This window comes from Ptychodera flava, chromosome 9, assembly GCF_041260155.1.
Source record: "Ptychodera flava strain L36383 chromosome 9, AS_Pfla_20210202, whole genome shotgun sequence".
Taxonomy (NCBI): Eukaryota; Metazoa; Hemichordata; class Enteropneusta; family Ptychoderidae; genus Ptychodera; species Ptychodera flava.
The window spans coordinates 3,136,373-3,157,237 of record NC_091936.1 but is presented as its reverse complement, the minus strand read 5'-3'; the positions used below and the strand labels follow the sequence as shown (position 1 = coordinate 3,157,237).

The following is a 20,865-nucleotide window of genomic DNA, read 5'->3' as shown; positions in this document are numbered from 1 at the left end:
TTGGTAAATCTAACAGTGATTCTAAAACTTCCTGCCCAGTACACACCTCTGTTTGGTAAATCTAAATGTGATTCTAAACTTCCAGCCCAGTACACACCTCTGCTTGGTAAATCTAAATGTAATTCTAAACTTCCTGCCCAGTACACACCTCTGTTTGGTAAATCTTAATGTGATTCTAAACTTCCTGCCCAGTAAACACCTCTGCTTGGTAAATCTAAATGTAATTCTAAACTTCCTGGCCAGTACACACCTCTGCTTTGTAAATCTAAATGTGATTCTAAACTTCCTGCCCAGTACACACCTCTGCTTGGTAAATCTAAATGTGATTCTAAACTTCCTGCCAGTACACACCTCTGCTTGGTAAATCTAAATGTAATTTCAAACTTCCTGCCCAGTACACACCTCTGCTTGGTAAATCTAAATGTGATTGGAAACTTCCTGCCAAGTACACACCTCTGCTTGGTAAATCTAAATGTAATTCTAAACTTCCTGCCCAGTACACACCTCTGTTTGGTAAATCTAAATGTAATTCTAAACTTCCTGCCAAGTACACACCTCTGTTTGGTAAATCTAAATGTGATTCTAAACTTCCTGCCCGTACACACCTCTGCTGGGTAAATCTGAATGTGATTCTAAACTTCCTGCCCAGTACACACCTCTGCTTGGTAAATCTAAATGTGATTCTAAACTTCCTGCCTAGTACACACCTCTGCTTGGTAAATCTAATGTGATTCTAAACTTCCTGCCCAGTACACACCTCTGCTTGGTAAATCTAAATGTGATTCTAAACTTCCTGCCCAGTACACACCTCTGCTTGATAAATCTAAATGTGATTCGAAACTTCCTGCCAAGTACACACCTCTGCTTGGTAAATCTAAATGTGATTCTAAACTTCCTGCCCAGTACACACCTCTGCTTGGTAAATCTAAATGTGATTTGAAACTTCCTGCCGAGTACACACCTCTGCTTGGTAAATCTAAATGTAATTCTAAACTTCCTGCCCAGTACACACCTCTGCTTGGTAAACCTAAATGTAATTCTAAACTTCCTGCCCAGTACACCACCTCTGTTTGGTAAATCTAAATTTGATTCTAAACTTCCTGCCCGTACACACTCTGCTGGGTAAATCTGAATGTGATTCTAAACTTCCTGCCCAGTACACACCTCTGCTTGGTAAATCTAAATGTGATTCTAAACGTCCTGCCCAGTACACACCTCTGCTTGGTAAATCTAAATGTGATTCTAAACTTCCTGCCCAGTACACACCTCTGCTACGTAAATCTAAATGTGATTCTAAACTTCCTGCCTAGTACACACTCTGCTTGGTAAATCTAAATGTGATTCTAAACTTCCTGCCCAGTACATACCTCTGCTTGGTAAATCTTAATGTGATTCTAAACTTCCTGCCCAGAACACACTCTGCTTGGTAAATCTAAATGTGATTCTAAACTTCCTGCCTAGTACACACCTCTGCTTGGTAAATCTAAATGTAATTCTAAACTTCCTGCCTGGTACACACCTCTGCTTGGTAAATGTAAATGTGATTCTAAACTTCCTGCCTGGTACACACCTCTGCTTGGTAAATCTGAATGTGATTCTAAACTTCCTGCCAGTACACACCTCTGCTTGGTAAATCTAAATGTGATTCTAAACTTCCTGCCCAGTACACACCTCTGCTTGGTAAATCTAAATGTGATTCTAAACTTCCTGCCCAGTACACACCTCTGCTACGTAAATCTAAATGTGATTCTAAACTTCCTGCCAGTACACACCTCTGCTTGATAAATCTAAATGTGATTCGAAACTTCCTGCCGAGTACACACCTCTGCTTGGTAAATCTAAATGTAATTCTAAACTTCCTGCCCAGTACACACCTCTGCTTGGTAAACCTAAATGTAATTCTAAACTTCCTGCCCAGTACACACCTCTGTTTGGTAAATCTAAATTTGATTCTAAACTTCCTGCCCGTACACACCTCTGCTGGGTAAATCTGAATGTGATTCTAAACTTCCTGCCCAGTACACACCTCTGCTTGGTAAATCTAAATGTGATTCTAAACTTCCTGCCTAGTACACACCTCTGCTTGGTAAATCTAAATGTGATTCTAAACTTCCTGCCCAGTACACACCTCTGCTACGTAAATCTAAATGTGATTCTAAACTTCCTGCCCAGTACACACCTCTGCTACGTAAATCTAAATGTGATTCTAAACTTCCTGCCCAGTACATACCTCTGCTTGGTAAATCTTAATGTGATTCTAAACTTCCTGCCCAGTACACACCTCTGCTTGGTAAATCTAAATGTGATTCTAAACTTCCTGCCTAGTTCACACCTCTGCTTGGTAAATCTTAATGTGATTCTAAACTTCCTGCGCAGTACAAACCTCTGCTTTGTAAATCTAAATGTGATTCTAAACTTCCTACACAGTACACACCTCTGCTTGGTAAATCTTAATGTAATTCTAAACTTCCTGCCCAGTACACACCTCTGCTTGGTAAATCTAAATGTGATTCTAACCTTCGTGCCCAGTACACACCTCTGCTTGGTAAATCTAAATGTTATTCTAAACTTCCTGCCCAGTACACACCTCTGCTTGGTAAATCTAAATGTGATTCTAAACTTCCTGCCTGGTTCACACCTCTGCTTGGTAAATCTAAATGTGATTCTAAACTTCCTGCCTAGTACATACCTCTGCTTGGTAAATCTTAATGTGATTCTAAACTTCCTGCCCAGCACACACCTCTGCTTGGTAAATCTAAATGTGATTCTAAACTTCCTGCCCAGTACACACCTCTGCTTGGTAAATCTAAATATGATTCTAAACTTCCTGCCCAGTACACACCTCTGCTTGGTAAATCTAAATATGATTCTAAACTTCCTGCCCAGTACACACCTCTGCTTGGTAAACCTAAATGTGCTTCTAAACTTCCTGCCCAGTACACACCTCTGCTTGGTAAATCTAAATGTGATTCTAAACTTCCTGCCTAGTACACACCGCTGCTTGGTAAATCTAAATGTTATTCTAACCTTCCTGCCTTGTACACACCTCTGCTTGGTAAACCTAAATGTGCTTCTAAACTTCCTGCCCAGTACACACCTCTGCTTGGTAAATCTAAATGTTATTCTAAACTTCCTGCCCAGTAACACCTCTGCTTGGTTAATCTAAATGTAATTCTAAACTTCCTGCCCAGTACACACCTCTGCTTGGTAAATCTAAATGTGATTCTAAACTTCCTGCCTAGTACACACCTCTGCTTGGTAAATCTAAATGTGATTCTAAACTTCCTGCCCAGTACACACCTCTGCTTGGTCATAATTCAATGTGCTTCTAAACTTCCCACCCAGTGGACATGTATTGGTATAGCAGTGAAGTTAGTATGTTTAAGCTATATAATTGTACTGGTTTGTGTGACTGATATCAAATCATATATCTTGCTTTCTACTTCTGTGATAATATTTTGTGATGGGACCAGCAGCTGTAACCTTTGATGATTCTTTTCATTTCATTATTATTTTTGTTTTATATGTCAATTATAGCATTTGTTGTACTCTGTAATAACTGATTTGATTGAGTTTGTGTCCGCAGTATATGACAGTGAGTATGTGTGTGTGAGTGCATCTTTAACTGTACAACATGTGGCAAGGTCATGGTAAGAAATTTTTACAACTTAGATCAGTCATTTAACTACTCTTTCTTCAGGGTGGGCATTTAGCTGAGTGGTTTTGACTGGGATGTTTCGCTAGGTGACCTGTTGCTTGAATGTTGTGAGTTTGAATTGAATCAAGAAATTAGCCAATTTTCTCACTGCTGAGATTCAAAAATTGATGATACTCATTCCTCTAATTGCACTCTGATGTGGTATTTATAAGACTAGTGCCTATTCTACCTAATTTTTTGTGAAACATGCATATCATGTCAAATGGTGTGGTGCTGTGTGAAATACTTTACCTCCTGTTGACTTGACTTCACATAAGACAAGGTCATTGCCAATGCAGAGTTTGTCAGCAGCATGTTGTGCTATCACTCCAGCTTTGGTATCCATTGGAAGTCTTAGAGTTGTGTAGGTGTGATCTGCACAGTACACTTTGAAAATGTCTGTCAAAACATGAAGAGAATAAATAAAAAAACACTTAATGTGTTGTATTAAATTAAATATTCTGAAATTTGCTTTAATTTTTTCTGTATCCCCGAGTTCAGTTGTTTCCTAGGAGAGAGTACCATGATGAAAAGAGATGTTTTATGAGGTTTTCCTGTCATGGATAATCAAGTGGCATTGTTTTTGTGATAATTTTTACACATCTTACTTTGATATCATTAGTTCTGTTGGACTGTATGCTCTGTGTGGGTTAAAGAATGCATCTATACTCCCTAGGTTAGATTAAACCAATGCAACTGACAAATGTTCAATCTAGGAAACTCAAAATTCAGTGAGTGATTGAAATGTAAACTTCACAAAAAGTCAGCATTATCTTACTAATTCTGTGAGAGCCAAACATAATTCAAAGGTCATACAGTGACAGTTGGTATTACAACTACATGTATATTGATTAAACACTGTTACAAAAGAGACAATCCCATTTTAATGTGTAATACCATTGACTGAATTAGTGAACAAAAATGTTGTATAAACTATGATTAATATATCTTGAAAAGTGATTTTGGTGACATAACATATTAGGAAAACTAGACAAACTCCAATGACAAAGGGCTGTTACTGAGAAAAAACAAAATTGCTCTTCCTTGGTTGGAAAAAATATGCAATTGTCTGCCTGTGTACCTAACAATACCATGGGCAAAGTAGATAATGATATACGCTTTTATGACTGAATATTACTGATGAAACTCTTTCTTGAAATAGTTATAGATTCAACAGCAATAAGAGATATGCTGTCAGATTATCTGAACAATTATGCCATTAATGGTGGTGTGCTTCCATTTGAACAACGAGTGAAAATACCACAAACAGTCAAAAGGTATTCCATAAAATAGATACGGTACATACAGACGACGAACACAGGATAGCTACTTCTAGCTCTGTTGACATAGCAACTGAAAGCTAAAGACTGGCAAGTATGATAGGAGGAAGAAATTGACACTGAGTATACATATCAGTTTTGGATATCTCACCCACAATAAAAAACTTACTTTCATCAGTTGGCTTGATTGCTTTCCGTTTAGTTCCCTTAAATGAATCTGTTGAGATACTTCCCTCTTTAGGTAGTCTTCTCATCATATCTGTCAATCCTGTAATGGATTTCTGTCGGCCAGGAGAGAGTGAAACCATATCATACACTGACCCTTTATGTTTTAGTCACAGCAAGACTGGAGTCACAAACAACATACATAGAATAGGTTGGGTTACATCTTTGACAAAGCTTGCATGAATCCATCAAATAGTTACATCATAAATGACAATTATTGTTAATTTTTATGTAGAAATTGCAACATCTTTCAAAGAAAATCTTGGTGCTTTTCGATGAAAATGATTGTCCAAGTCTTAAGACCTGTTTGGGATATGCACTTTCATCGTGAGTTTCTTAGAACAACTCTCTACAAATTTACAGATTTCTGGCGACAACAACGGGGAAAATTTTAAGTTGATCATGGTTGTGGAGGAGTAACAAATTAGACGATGAAATCTAGGACATAGCAGCAACAACAATATCAATGATTAGGCAACAATGATGGGATATGGTATGCATTTTGCAAGAATTGTCGACAAACAAAAACAAAAACAACAAAGCTATCCTGGATTAAAGTGAAAACATAACAGTTTCAAATAGTGCAAGTCAAGATGGCATTGAGACACATTGATACTTCATAAAGTATAGTGATGAATTATAGGAAGGAATAAATACTACAAAGAGGATCTTCACCTACCTTTCTCTGTAATGTCCTCTTTGGTGTTTCTAACTCATTATCATCTCCAGGACTGATGAATACCTTCTCAAAGGCACTAAGTTCATCTTTGAGGCTGTCGTAGATTTTACAATCTTCCAACAATGCTCTGCAAAGAGTCTGTTACAAATACAGATCATTAGTACACTTTGAAACAAGTGACCTAGCAGCTGATATATCCAGCTATTAACTTGTGTGGTTGGTTTGTTAATTATAGAAATACTAACATATTTTAATGCATATTTTAATATCTGAAGCAAAGTTCTAAATACATGCATGCAGTTTATTTTTTAGGGTTAGAAAGTCCAACCTGTAATCATTAGCATACATCAGTGCCTGCTGAAAGCAGAGCTAAAAACAAAAAAATCGTCAGTCGCACACACACATACATAAATGATAGAAAAAATATAGAGCTCCCCACATACTCTCTGTTACCTTGGAGAAGGTTCCAGAAAACTTGATTGTTATGAATGTTACTGTCATTGAAGATTTGTAGGCATAGTGTTTTCATTCATTCGTAAACCTTCTAGTGTAGTGATTTTATTCATATTGCTTAACACTTTCTAGTAAGAAAAAAATGTGGAGTGGTTCAACATGCACTTTGGAAATGTGATGTTGTACATTGTTCTGAAACAGTGTGTACTAGAAATCAAACAGAATAATACATAGGGGATGTCTGCCACTGTAAACTGTCATATCATGAAGTAACCCAGGGTCACTTAAGAAGATATGGACACACAGCACAGCACAGCATAAAGATTGTTTTACCAGTGTAATGAGAAATTAGCAGTGAGGTGGATTGTACACTTGTTTGTACTGAAGGTTTGGATTTAGGTTAAAAAGGAATATAAGGATTTGAATTACCATATGTAGACATTAGATATTAAGTAATCATTCTGACCTCTGAAAACTCAGCAATAGTTGGGTCTTCTTTGAATTCATCTCCAGCAATGGTACTCCATTGAAGTACAAGGTGAATGACACGACGTTTGTTGTTAAGAGCATAATCTGCCATCTCCTGTTCAGTACCCTGTGATGCTTTGGCATGATAGGTACAAAGTTGTCAAGGGAACAACTAAATTTATTTTCTGATCTTGTATTCAAAAGTTGCAAGAATGATGATTTAAACGCAAAAGAAAAAAGACAACAAGATTGTGACAATTTTGGTTTGATTTTCAGTCGAAGAATACTAAGTCTTTTTCTGCAAGGTTTGATTAAAAATTTTGAAGCAGAACATAAATAACAAAAAAAACCCTGAAGAAATTCATCTTTAAAATGATTTACGTTGTTGGCATATACATTTTACTTTATGGTAAAATTTCTTTTCACAATTGAAGCACACTGTATTAACAAATAATTTGCCAGATGGTACAAGTGAGTAGGTGAAATACTCAAATACCAAATAATTGTCTTGTAATATCTAAATAGGATCTCATTACATTTAACTGCATGGCTGAGAGAATTGCATGCAAGCTGACAGAAAGAATACACTGATGAATTATGTCAAGAAATATTTGGAGTTAACTTAATACACTAATTGTTATTTTGCTCTTTAACAAAGCTGTTAGTTGCAATCAGCTGAATAAGGTAATAGTAGCACAGCCACACTTCAAATAATTTCAGTAGTGAGTGTACATGGTATTGCCTTTTCGTAACATCTTTGAAATATGTTACTTGACATCCAACTATCAATATTTGATCTTGCAATTATGCGAAGATCTTGTGAATACAATAAGTAGCTTTGCCTAACATTCTGCATTTGTACAGCCCATTGAACTCTTAGTTCTGAAGACTGAATGTTCCTTTGTGGCATTCTTGAAAATCTGAGCCAGGTTGTCCATAGTATTGTAAAACATTGTGTCACACACCCTACTTTAGTAAATTCACGAGAATCAAGCATGATACATATTTGCTCAAAGTTAGCAATAAATATTGGGTTCTGAGGCTTGTCCTGAAAAAATCCCTAGTTCTTGATTTACTTGCACTTTGAGGGTTAAATATTGACTGTCAACATCAAAATAATTTTTCAAAACAGCAGTGTCATAACACTGCCAACTTTAAAACACATCACAAGGAAAAAAGGATAGTTTTATCATTAAATTATTCACCCTGCATTGCTTTTTCATCCTTTTCTTACTGTTAAGGAAGTATTCAGTAAATATTTTCTTTGCATGTATCGCCATCTTATAGCATCAGTCCCCAATCCTTTCATCATCTTCTAGACATTGACTACTTACATGGAGATAGTCCTTTGTTTGCCTTTTAAATTGTATCAAATAAAGCTGATAAAAACCTATCTGCCCCTTGAGGTTGGTTAAATCAATATGTCATCAATTACAAGCCAGTGACAGACAGCCTATGGAAAGGATATTGTGACATTAAAGCTGGTGACAGATGGTTACTGGGCATGAAGACAACATGTGTCAAGAGAAAATCTTCAACAAATGTGTCGGATTCATTGTACTTGTCCACGTGAGCTTCAAGAAGATGTTCCAACATCTTTTCTGGTGTACCAGCCATTACAGAATACCTAATTGGTTTTAAAAAAGTAAACAATTAATGAAATATAAGCTCTTTTTGGTATTTATATACATGCCAAATACGAGCTAAAAACTATTTATCATGATTTTTAGCCAACCAGCACTTGTTCATCAGCAACCCTTGATCTTCATTAAACAAGTCATCGTTGATGACACAGTCCCCACTTGTTAATGGGTGCTTTGATTACAGGTCCTCAGAGAGGATAGAGTCCTCTTCATTAGGTCTGTGATAAAAATACTTTTGAATAAATTCGCTTGATACATGTCTGAGTTGTAGTTCAGGACATGAAAAAATCGTAATAAAATGGCCACATGGTGGCCATAATGGATCGAATCACAAAACAAATCAATGTGCTATACGGTAGGTCAATGTCCTTGTACCAACTTTGATTAAAATTGGTTGAAATATGCCTGAGTTATGGCTTTGTACATGAAAAAATCATAACAAAATGGCCGCACAGCAGCCATATTGGATCGTATCACAAAACAAATTAACATGCATATGTATGACATTGGTCAATCTCCTTGTACCAACTTTGAATAAATTTGCTTGATACATGTCTGAGTTATGGTTCTGGACATGAAAAAACGTAATAAAATGGCCACACGGCGGCCATATTGGATCGTATCACAAAACAAGTCAATGTGCATGTGTATGACATAGGTTGATGTCCTTGTACCAACTTTGAATAAAATTGGTTGAGATATGCCTGAGTTATGGCTCTGTACATGAAAAAATCGTAACAAAATGGCCGCACGGTGGCCATATTGGATCGTATCACAAAAAAAATTGATGTGCATAGCTATGACATTGGTCAATGTCCTTGTACCAACTTTGAATAAAATCTGTAGAAACATGCCTGAGTTATGGCTCTGTACATGAAAAATCGTAATAAAATGGCCGCCTGGCGGCCATATTGGATCGTATCACAAAACAAATTGATGTGCACATGTATGACATAGGTCAATGTCCTTGTATACAAGTTTGAATATAATCGGTTGAGATATGCCTGAGTTATGGCTCTGTACATGAAAAAATTGTAACAAAATGGCCGCACGGTGGCCATATTGGATCGTATCACAAAAAGAATTGACGTGCATATCTATGACATTGGTCAATGTCCTTGTACCAACTTTGAATAAAATAATTTGAAACATGCCTGAATTATGGCTCTGTACATGAAAAAAATCGTAATAAAATGGCCGCCTGGCAGCCTATTGGATCGTATCACAAAACAAATCGACGTGCATCTGTATGACATATGAAGTAATCCTTGTACCAAGTTTGAATGAAATCGCTTCGGGCATCTCTGAGATATCTGCGTGAACGGACGGACGGACGGACGGACGGACGCACGCACGCACGCACGCACGCACACACGCACGGACACGACCAAACCTATAAGTCCCCCGGACGGTGTCCGTGGGGACTAACAATCTGACATGCTGACTCCATACTTGTCTGGAGTGAACATAAATGTTACGAAGCTTTTCATGATCCTTGATTAAAATCTTGTTCTATTTATGTTTTCCTGCTTGGTACAGAAACCTGACAGGAAGACATAATAAGTACAAAATATTCAATCATGTTACTTAAGCATTTTATAGCTGAAAATAAATGTGAGGTCATTTTATGCCTGAAAATAATGTGCTGGCAATGGTGTAGCATCTTTGGGAATCTTTAACCCTTTGCACCCTGACCCCCTGGTACTCTATGACATCATCGGACATTTATGTCCGAGCCGGGTTCAAAGGGTTAAGCCAATTGGTCGACTGAACTTCACATTATTATTAATGTGATACCTGAAAGGGCCAGCACCGATAGCTGTAACTTTTCCTGATGAATTTTTCACTATTTTTGATTGTATGTAAAGACAAGTGTGACTTCTTTTTCTACACCTCAAGGAGTTTTGAAATACCTGCTATTCAGCTTTTCTACAAAGTACCAGAATACATGTGTGTGCTATATTGTTTACCTTTGCAATTTAGTCAAGACAAAAATTTACTGATTAACAATAACAAGTCATCGCAGATGACACATCCCTAAATGTTGGTTGGTTCCTAAATGGGATATGAAGGTGGTGATACACAACAACTGTAAAGAACATGATGAAGATTTGTTGTGTTGTTTATGTGAACCAGATAGTTGGGGGTGTCAAAAATATACATAACAACTTTCATCACCATTGGTCAACTCCTTCCGGTTAAACATCACCAATTACAAAAGTTCATTAAATATGCAAATTTTAAATTTTGGTCTGATTGGAATTCTGCCAACTCTCTGCTTCTTTCTCTTAACAAATCTCAATTTTAAAGGCCCGAAATAAAAGGGACATTGTCAGAAGTAGGTTATTTGACCACAACAACATTCTTGTATCTGAAGCCTAGAATATGCTTCCAATATCGACTAAATTTCAGTGTTTTTATATCTGTGTGTACACAAAAACATACAATAAACAAAATACACAAAACAAAAAACGTACATCAAAAACATACAATTTCTGTATGTGCTCTGTTAAAATAATAAATAGAAAATGCATTTTCAACTTGTAAAAAAGGAAAATTTCCTAAACTTGAACCTTGCTACTTTGTTTCTTAATGCCACCTCCAGCAAGGAGCCAGAGCTGTCAGACAATCATCCCTATTAAGCTGTGAGTTTTGACATACAATTAACTGTAAACAGTAGCACAGCAGAAGTGGAACGAAAATTCTACTATGAAACTGTCTGCAATACAGCAACTGTTGTAAGTACACATTTTGTGAACTGGTTATATAATCACTATTATTACTGGAAACATCATGGACACTATGGTCATACAGTTATAGCATTAAATTGATAATCATCAAAACTTCAAATGATGATTGATATATGTACTTACTTTCCGAGTGACAATGGAAGGCAGAGTGACATGATTATTGAAAATGTCTTCTAATACTGCTTTCTTCAAAACACTGGCTTTTTAGAGACCTGTATTGTGTGGGCACTTCCATGTCAACTGAGCAGGGTCTGCTAAGGGCTTCTTAAAGACACATCCTCCAATCATAACTAAGCTCTTCACAAACCCACACAGATCAGCAGATATCAAGGAGCCATTTCACTTTCATCTCTTTTCATATTAGGAACACCTCACATTTTTAAAGACTTAACATTAAATCTTAAAGCTTTTAACGAAACAGCACAAAAGTTCATATTTTGACAAAAGCTTTGAGAAACTCCTGAAAGGGAAATTATCAAAGCAATAGAATCCTGCATAAAATTTGCTATGCCTAATCAAACCAGTATACAATGACCAATGTTATGATCTACACCTCTGGAAGAGGAAGATTTGTTTAACAGAAAAATCTTTGTCACAGATTTTTCCAGGGAAAATTGTTGGCAACTGTTGATATAACATTCACATGGTCAGATGTTTGTCATGAAGCTGCATCCTCAATAGAAGCCACACCCTGACTTTGAAACATTATGTTTGACCATTTTTGACAACTTGGGTTTCTTTATTGTAATGTAACAACGTAATAGAAGCTGTATCCCTTCTTTGAGCAGGATCATGTGAAACAATGAGGTCAAACATACCTACCGGTAGTTCATTCAATTAGGTTGATCATTTGCATGCATCTCTTTTGCAGGAATAACCAACAATTGAAACTTCTAAAGGGTTTTCAGCAATTTTTGATGTCATCAACCACTGCACTGAATGAATATTTAGGCAGTGTATAGTGGTTTTATAATTGCCATCGGAGAATGATCAACTGATGTTATCACACTTTTGTAATTGGTTTGTAAAGTTGTTTCTAAATTTACTACAGTATCAGTGCTTGTAGTTAAGTTGTGGCAAACAACAGACTGATGATAGTCTTTTTTCACAGTAGGCTTCCAATGTAATTGTTCAGATAAAACAATAAAACCAGTCTGCTGGTTGGAACCTATTAGTGTGTGTATGTGATAAAATTTTACCCTCAGGCTGACTGTATGCATTATAAGTCTCTCTTTCTCCCATAAAACTTGTGAAATATTGGTATGCATTCCTCTTTTTCCATGAATCATTATTTTTTTGGACAAGAGACTGTAAGAAATGGCACTTAAAAGACAGAGTACGGCTTGATTCTGACTCAGCTGCTACATAATGTGACATGGGTAATATAGAATGAAATACAATTTGCTATATCTAGGGTGTAGTAGACATTATAATCCCAAGTACATGTTTTGTTATGGGTCAGCATACAGTTCTCTGATTTTCACCAGTTACAACAAATCTGTGCCAATTTCGGCAAATTCTCAAACAAATTACACAGTTGTTATAACATTTAGATCAATTTCATGTCATTTCTCAGCAGGCAAACAGTGTAACATACAAACTGAGACACTAATGTGATCATAACTGTGATCATGTTTTCAATGTATGCTAATTAGCAGCCTGACAAGAATTACCCACTAGAGGCTGACCACTATAATGAATTAATATTGTGTACATATTTGCAGCAATGTCTCAAGTTTATTATTTCTCATACATTTGGCATTCATTCTCAGGTTTCAATGAACAACTCTTGTTTATCAGTTTCATTCCTGGGTGGCCCTTATGCTACCAGTAATTAGGAACATCATGAAGTCATCCGGCTTCATTTCAAACTGCATGAATTGTACACTAGTGCATTACATTTACTGCCTACACATATAGAGCACAAATCAGAAAAATAAATACAGCCAAATATAATGTTTGTTTGATTTGAAAACATTAACACAAGTGATCCGGGATGAAAATTTCATTTAGATCAGAAAAACTGGATTGGAAAGAAGATTGCGCTTTATCTCCCATCATTATACTATTTCTACTTTTCATTCACACTTTTTACACTAGTTATATTCAGTCCTTAAAGGTGTATGTTTCTTGTGTTAAGTGTGTACTTATTTAATTTATACTGTGCAAATTCTTGGTTTCCACTGAAGTCTAAATCGGTTGAAACAATTTGCCTTCTATTTATAATGAGTTTGCATGCCATCATTCCCTCTATTTGTTGGTATTTTCTGCAAAACTAAGACATCCTGTCCATGTTTCTTCAACCTAACAGTGTTGGCTTCTATGTCTCTCTAATCCTATCAGAAATTTGTCTCTTTAGAAAGACCATTAAGCAGATCTGGGTGCATAATATAATTGCCAAGAAAAGAAGCAACCAGATTTGTATATGTAACAGGAGGCATCACATCTGTCAATACTTGTGCAATCATTATAGACATACACTTGTTACTGAACATAACCTGACAAATCATACATTGAAAGTTTGAAATCAATATACTTTAAAACAATAAATAATAAATATAATTTAAGTGACAACTTCTGAACTCATGAACAGATTATTCAAGCATAGTGGATATTCGTCGCTAAAAATGGCCATATTAGAAGCCAGACTTGGTGGATATTTAAATATGGTCATATTAGAAGCCAGACTCAGTGGATATCTAAAAATGGTCATATTAGAAGCCAGGCTTAGTGGATATCTAAAGAGTCAAACTAATTGATAGTAACACCCAATGAACAGTCTTAGTACTTACAATCATAAATAAAGTATCATAGTATGGTCGAACAGAGTTCATATAAGTTGTTTGAAATTGTGATATTGCAATATTTGTCCAAGAAGTTACATTCAATATTACAACCTCACAACAAAAGAAGCCATAGTTTACCAGTTCACTGTTGTTTTGAAAATTTCCAGGTCATCACTATCATGTATACTGGCAACTTTGACATGGCAAACACCTTTATATTTGCTTGATAAAAAGTGACATAGGTTAGAATGGTATCAAGATTTGTGTTTACTGTATGTGGAATATGGATAATACAAATGTACAACTCACTTGTAATGAGTTGGCATGCCATCATTCCCTCTATTTGTTGGTATTTTCTCCAAAACTAAGACATCCTGTCCATGTTCCTTCAACCTGACAGTGTTGGCTTCTACATCCTGAAATAAAGTCCAATGTCATACATTTGTTAGTTTTCATAATTGATTCATTTCAAAATTAAAGTTCTTGGAGGAAGGAATTTGATTGGGAAAGCTGAGCAGACCTGATTTTACCGAGATGACAAACCACAATGACATACCATGATGACATACCATGATGACAAATTTTGACATGGAAACAAAGGTTTTAACTGGTATTATTGCCACCATTCTAGTTTAATTTGATGGTTTTACAATTGCCTTTCATTTACTATCTTTCATTCAGAATCTCAAATAATGTTCTTCTTGAGGATTTTGTGTTAACTAAGTCCACTGTCACAGTACTTGACACTAAGTGAAGTATTGCTATCAACTGTTACTCATTTCAAACAATTCTCATTCCTTTTCTGGTGATTAATACACAAAGGGAAAAATCTCACCCGCAAAATCCTGTTGAAATCATCTTTATCAACTCTCAGGAAGTGACAATTGTCTTCACGTAAAACAATGGATGCAGCACGTGGTGCGTCGTTGACTAGTGCCAGTTTCCCAAAATCATCCCCTTCATGCAACGTACAGACAACACCTTTGCCGTAGATAACTACATTGACTGATCCGCGTAGAATAATATACCATGACTTTCCTTCATCTCCTTGATTGAATACTACGGTAATAGGGAAAAAAAAGGTAAGAACAAGATCTGAATTTCTGACCTAAATTTCATACATATCTCTACACTTTAATTACAGCACATAAGAGTTTTAGAGTGACTGCAAAGTTAATGCTTGATCAGATATAATTATTTTATGTGTCAAGTAAAAAATCAAAACTCTTAAGATAAACTGTACAGTGACAAAAAAGAGGTTTGTTTCTGGTTTTAGATCTTGACATATGAATTGTTTTTCATTGATGTAGTTTCTTTTTAATCTTCTTTATCCATAAGTATTTCTGTATTAGATTATAGAAACTGATGTCATTTTTCACACATTGTAAACACTTTCACTTTTTCAGTACTTTTTGGAATGAAGGAAAGGCACCTCAACTGATATGATAACGTTATTACTGTTAATCATTCAGGTTCTACGTTAGCCATTTGTTTGGTAGTTGAAGGTGAAGATTTTGTTGAAATCAACTGAATTCAGAAAAAAGATATGGTGTGAAGAGATGCACTTAGATGACCAAAGCAAATCTAATTGCTCATTAACAATTTGATTTAATATTAAATGTTGAATTTGAAAAATTAGCCAATGAACATGGAATAAACAGTTAAGTGAGAAATTTCTTAGCTTTGATTGTTGAGTGAAGACTTACAGACTGTGCCTGCTTTTTGATGGGATTCAAATTTGAGAACACTTGCTAGTTCTCTCTTCACCATGGTTGACAGATGTGATAAAGCTTTTATGTGAAGTAGCTCTTCGTAGATGATTTCAAGGTCATCAACAGTCCTTTCTGGAGGTCTGCCAAAACAAAATAACAAATTTTCAAAGACTGAAAAACACCAGTAGATATTGGTTCAATGGTAAGTGAATATAACTTTATTGAGAAACAGTCTGAAGCTTGTTAGCAATGATTACAGGACAAGATTATGGAATCATTCCTTTCTTGTGCCCCTTCCATTTGCATACACGTGTCTCAATGTTCTATGATGGAAAATGGTGATAGAGAAAGGATATTTATACAAAGCATCAGTTAAGAGCTATGAAGATCTGTGCAACACTAAGGGTCATTTGTGAACATTTTAGAAACAAGTTTCAAGTTAATTAATGAGCATTAACTTTAACAAGTATAAATAAACTTACGGTTTTCTGAGTATCATTCTCATCATGGCGTCAGGACTGATTTGAGCCAATGTAACCAAGGTGTCTTGTAGCTCATCTTCACATTCTTTCTTCTCATTATTATTTGGCACAGTTCCAATACCAAGGTCATCCTCACGGAAACGGTAAAACAGGTATTTGTCTTTGAACTGGTGCTCATGGCAAACTATCAGTTGACAGGGATTATAAGAAAATACCAATATTAATTGCTGTTTGCTTCTAGTTGAACAATGTGTGAAAATACAAAAACATGTATGAAGGAGAAATCCTATAAAAATTCACTTTTTAATACACATGGGAAGCTTTGCAATTAAAACATTTTGAAAGTTATAGTAATAGGGCCATTAATTAGTTTATAAGGTTGTCTTGTTTGACTATCGGTTTTGTATATCAGTCATTCCATCAACTTTGTTCAAACGAACTTGTAGATTTTGGAATGTTTCAGCTAATAATGACGTCAAAGACTTTGTACTGTCTTAAAGTAGAATTTTGACTATTTTCATGATTTATTTTGCTCATTTGCATATTATGCATCTGATTAATTTGATTTCAATAACGTAAACCTTGCACCAAAACAGAAATGTTCAACCAAGTTGAAAATAGGAATATTTTAACAAATTCCAAGGGTCATTTTGTTTGTAAGTATGCAATTTTGGCCATTATTCATACGTATGTTGTTGATTGGAGTAAAGAGTCATTCATCCAACTTTGATTTCAACAAAACATGCATCTCCACTAAGAACATCTATATCAACTCGTAAAGTCATAGAAATGAAACTTTGGATGTAGAATTTTGACCATTTTTGAGATTTGGTTTGTTTACTTGCGTGACAGTCTGTAACTCAGTAGGACTTTGTGCAAAATTTCAAATGTCTAGGTTTGGTAGCTTTAGTGTCTAAGATTTTTCTATCATTTATCATTTACTGAGCTTATTTGACAATAGATAGCTATGACCCCTACAACATCTGTAGCCACGGCAACTGGAAGCTAAAATTTATTATTATTTGGACACAGCTTTATGTTTTCCTTTAATTAAAGTCACTATGAATACAAAAACAACTTTACAAACACAAGAAGTATTTGTGCTCTGCAAAGAAACTTTAATTCTGTGCTCTATACCAAATATAAAACAAATGTTAACTTTAACACATTAGTGTTGCATTGGAGAGAGAAATTACGGATCAAAGATGTTAGTGCCTTGTTAAAAAAATCCAATTATACTATTGGAATAATCGTGTGATGTTTTGTTCATCAAACACCAAAGTCCACTTTTATCTCTCTTTGAACAAGTCTGAATGACTGTAATCTTCAGCAAAAGAAAACTGTCATTGACATCAAAACAATCATTCTAATCATCTCTCTTAAAACACTATTTGGAAGAAATTCAACAAAATGTTGATATATTTTAAGGTATGCCTTTACCATGTGTTATGACACCTTCCTCCAGCAAAGCTTGCCACATTCCAACAGCTTGGTTTCGAGAATGGACAAATGAACTTTGTTGCATTAGCCAATCTACCATTTCAGTGCCAACCAGGCATCGGCGGTAAGTGCGAAGGTGATACTTGCGATCACGGATCATGTGTGGAGACCGTGTAAGAATAACAGTGCGAATCACATATCCTGCTCTTGCTAAGCGTTCTGAGGGAGTCTGTCAAAAAATGTGAAATAGTCAATGAATGTTGGTGTGAAAATTTGAAGATAATGGCAGCAATTAAAAATTATTGTTCAAGTATAACTTTCATCAATACTCAATAAAACCAGCAACATTTTGAATATTAACTTACAAAATACAACTTAATCATGACAAGACTAGCAGTACCAAGAAATATGATCAGATTGGTCACCAGCACAGTTAAAGGCCTTACTAGACTTAAAAACTTCATAAACAGTTTTCATAGATTTAATGCAAAGTTCTAGGACAGTGCATTAAACTCAGTATTTACGGCAGCAAACGAATAACATTCTGCAGTCATATGGCCGATTTGCAATCTGTTGCATCTTCTGTGATCACACCTTATATGTAGATTAAAATGCTGTGTGAACAATCAAATTATTTATTAGTGGCATAAGTAGTGATGCTTTAGAAAGAATCTGATACACAAAAGCCATTACCACCTCATTCATGTAAAATGGCTTTGAACCAAGACTTACATCAGTTAGAGGCAAAGCTGGATGTTGTGAGTCCAGTCCATCATCACTATGTGGTTTAGGTGACTGTAAACATAAGTAGAGAAAGATTGGAGGAAGTAAGCTATGATGAACAACAGTTGATGACAATTTCAGTGTTGAGTTGGGTCAGGTGCAGAGGTGGTTTATCAACAGAGACTAAAAACAAATACCATAGACAAACATTTAGATCTGATATTATCATCCTTATAATCATCATTGGCACTCAGTTATTTTAAATGTTATACAGAGATAGTAAAGAACATGTTACATATATAGTGAATTCTACTGTGGCAACCAGAGGTGTACATTAGCAAGATACAGGTATTTTTGTAATTTGTTTCATTTTTGTTGAATGGGATAACAGACAACTGTCCACAGCATTTCCTTCACAAGATCTGAAATTTCAGTATCAACTGCAACCAAATGCAACTTTTGTAAAGTACATTTTTGTGTCATGTCCAGGGTCACGGCCTTATGTCTAGGGTCACAACTATGTTATTTCAAGAATTTATTTCCTTATAAATAAAGTAAAGCAATATTCAATTTCAAATTCTGAAGAATTTGGTTGACTGTCAAATGAAATTCCACTTCATAATCCAATCACAAACTTTTTACATTTACAGTAGTTTGTGAGCAATAATACTCCATTTCTTCAAAAATTTTGAGCATGTGTAGAGATACCTGGCAATAATGTAACATTTAGTGTCTAGTTTCAGGTGGTGTTGGGATGGCATGCAATGACCACCTGAAAGCATTATAATCACCTAAATGTAACATTTTGGGAAGTTTTCTGTGATCATGGTTTTTCTGGAAAAATGATGATTGGGATATTAATTTAGTTTAACATGTAGAGTGGTTGGAGATTTAGTAAAGACTTACATTTACTGCAAGTCCCAGTAGCCGTAACATAAACAATACTTGCATCAACAAAATTTTGAGCGTTAACAAAATAATTATTTTTTTTTTCTTTCGCTGTGTTTGGAAATGTTCTGAATGGTTTAAAATTACTGCAGATGATTGGATATAATTACTGACAAAGCAAATGTTACAGCTACTGGGGCCTTCATCATATCTGCATGTGACCAAGTCAAACAACAAGATAATCTATTCAAACAACTTCTTCTTAAAATTACCCTTTTACTTTAATGAAACAGACACACTTAGAGGAAAGATTATATTGTACACAAGTTTAAGCTTCAAGTTCAAGTTAGAATAGTACCAGTACATTTATAGCATGCGTTCCTTCTACAAGGAGGGTTAAATTTTATTGGACAATGAACACTGTACAAAGAAAATAAGACAATGATTTTATTTGGACTTGGGTGATTCATTCTACTTCACTGACTACAAAGACATTAAGGCAGGGCTGGATTAGCAGTCTAAGACATTACAGGTGGTTGAAATTTTGAGAGAGGACCAACCGATCAGATTAACCTCAGAACTAAAATATAGAACTTTGAACACTTTCTCTTGCTGATATATTCCAAATACAGACTTAAATTTTGAGTCAAAATGACGATTTTGTCATTTTAAGGTGTCATCCAAATGGAGTCTAACTATTTTGTGATCATCACCCATTTTTCCTGAAGAAAATTTCTCCTAGAAAACCGTGAAGAGAAAGTGATGGAAAAACTATACTATTGTCCGATCTAAAATATGACACATGAACCAAAATATTTTGTAAAGATAAGCTAGCACATTCAGTTTCTTGGGAGATGAGTATTGACTTGTCAATTGCAGTTCTTATTTCTCTGCTGACATACAATGTCAATGGACTTATCAGAAAAAATGTATAGAGATCATAACAATTGCTAAACTATCATTACTATTTCCTCCTTCTAATTCCAAAATGCTTTGTTTGCACTGGTACCAACAACTATGATATGCATATTTGGTTCATAGCATATCAAACTAACCTTCATGTTTTGATAGCTACGATATCAATAAATTTTAAAAGTTGGTTCTGAGCCATATGATAAGTTATATGGTGGAAGAAAGAAATGCCCTGCTGCTCGCACCAACTTTAAACAGTGTATAGTTTTAAAATAAATTTTCTTATTTCCTGTCGACAAATGCTATCAACTTATTCACACAAACTAATTCCACACACTTTGCTCCTAAAGGATGAAAAAATTAAGAAAAGTATCTGTGGACTTTAACTTGGTTTACTTAAAATCATAATAATTTCCAGATAAAATCACAGATTTCTAAATTCCATTTTCACTATAATTTACCACCAATACGTCTCTCAATTCCTGCTTCAAAACCATGCTGTGATGTACGTGGGTGATGTTAAAGGGACAAAGTTGGCATTTTTCATGAATTTTGTTTGATGCAAGATACTACTTATATTGTTTGACATGTTGAAAGATACTGAATGAATGGGTGACCATGCATACTTTCGACCCCGATTTTAGACACGATACATGAAACTATGGCGAAAATGAATTAATGGTCATGACCATTAATTCATTTTCGCAATGGTGTCACTTAATTTGTC

General features: G+C 35.4%; 1 protein-coding gene across 4 annotated transcripts in view; it reads right to left on the bottom strand.

Annotated features, from left to right (window-relative positions):
* LOC139139762 (rap guanine nucleotide exchange factor 4-like) overlaps positions 1 to 20,865 on the bottom strand; it is a 93,208-nt gene that overhangs the window by 17,136 nt on the left and 55,207 nt on the right. For all 4 annotated transcript variants that reach the window (XM_070708665.1, XM_070708661.1, XM_070708664.1 and 1 more), the window contains 11 exons: positions 18,348 to 18,410; positions 17,616 to 17,844; positions 16,176 to 16,359; positions 15,688 to 15,833; positions 14,817 to 15,040; positions 14,291 to 14,397; positions 8,271 to 8,429; positions 6,801 to 6,951; positions 5,882 to 6,019; positions 5,147 to 5,258; positions 3,950 to 4,096 (listed from right to left, as the gene is read on the bottom strand). In XM_070708665.1, coding sequence (XP_070564766.1) covers positions 3,950 to 4,096; positions 5,147 to 5,258; positions 5,882 to 6,019; positions 6,801 to 6,951; positions 8,271 to 8,429; positions 14,291 to 14,397; positions 14,817 to 15,040; positions 15,688 to 15,833; positions 16,176 to 16,359; positions 17,616 to 17,844; positions 18,348 to 18,410 — 1,660 coding nt within the window. The remainder of the gene's footprint in view (positions 1 to 3,949; positions 4,097 to 5,146; positions 5,259 to 5,881; positions 6,020 to 6,800; positions 6,952 to 8,270; positions 8,430 to 14,290; positions 14,398 to 14,816; positions 15,041 to 15,687; positions 15,834 to 16,175; positions 16,360 to 17,615; positions 17,845 to 18,347; positions 18,411 to 20,865) is intronic.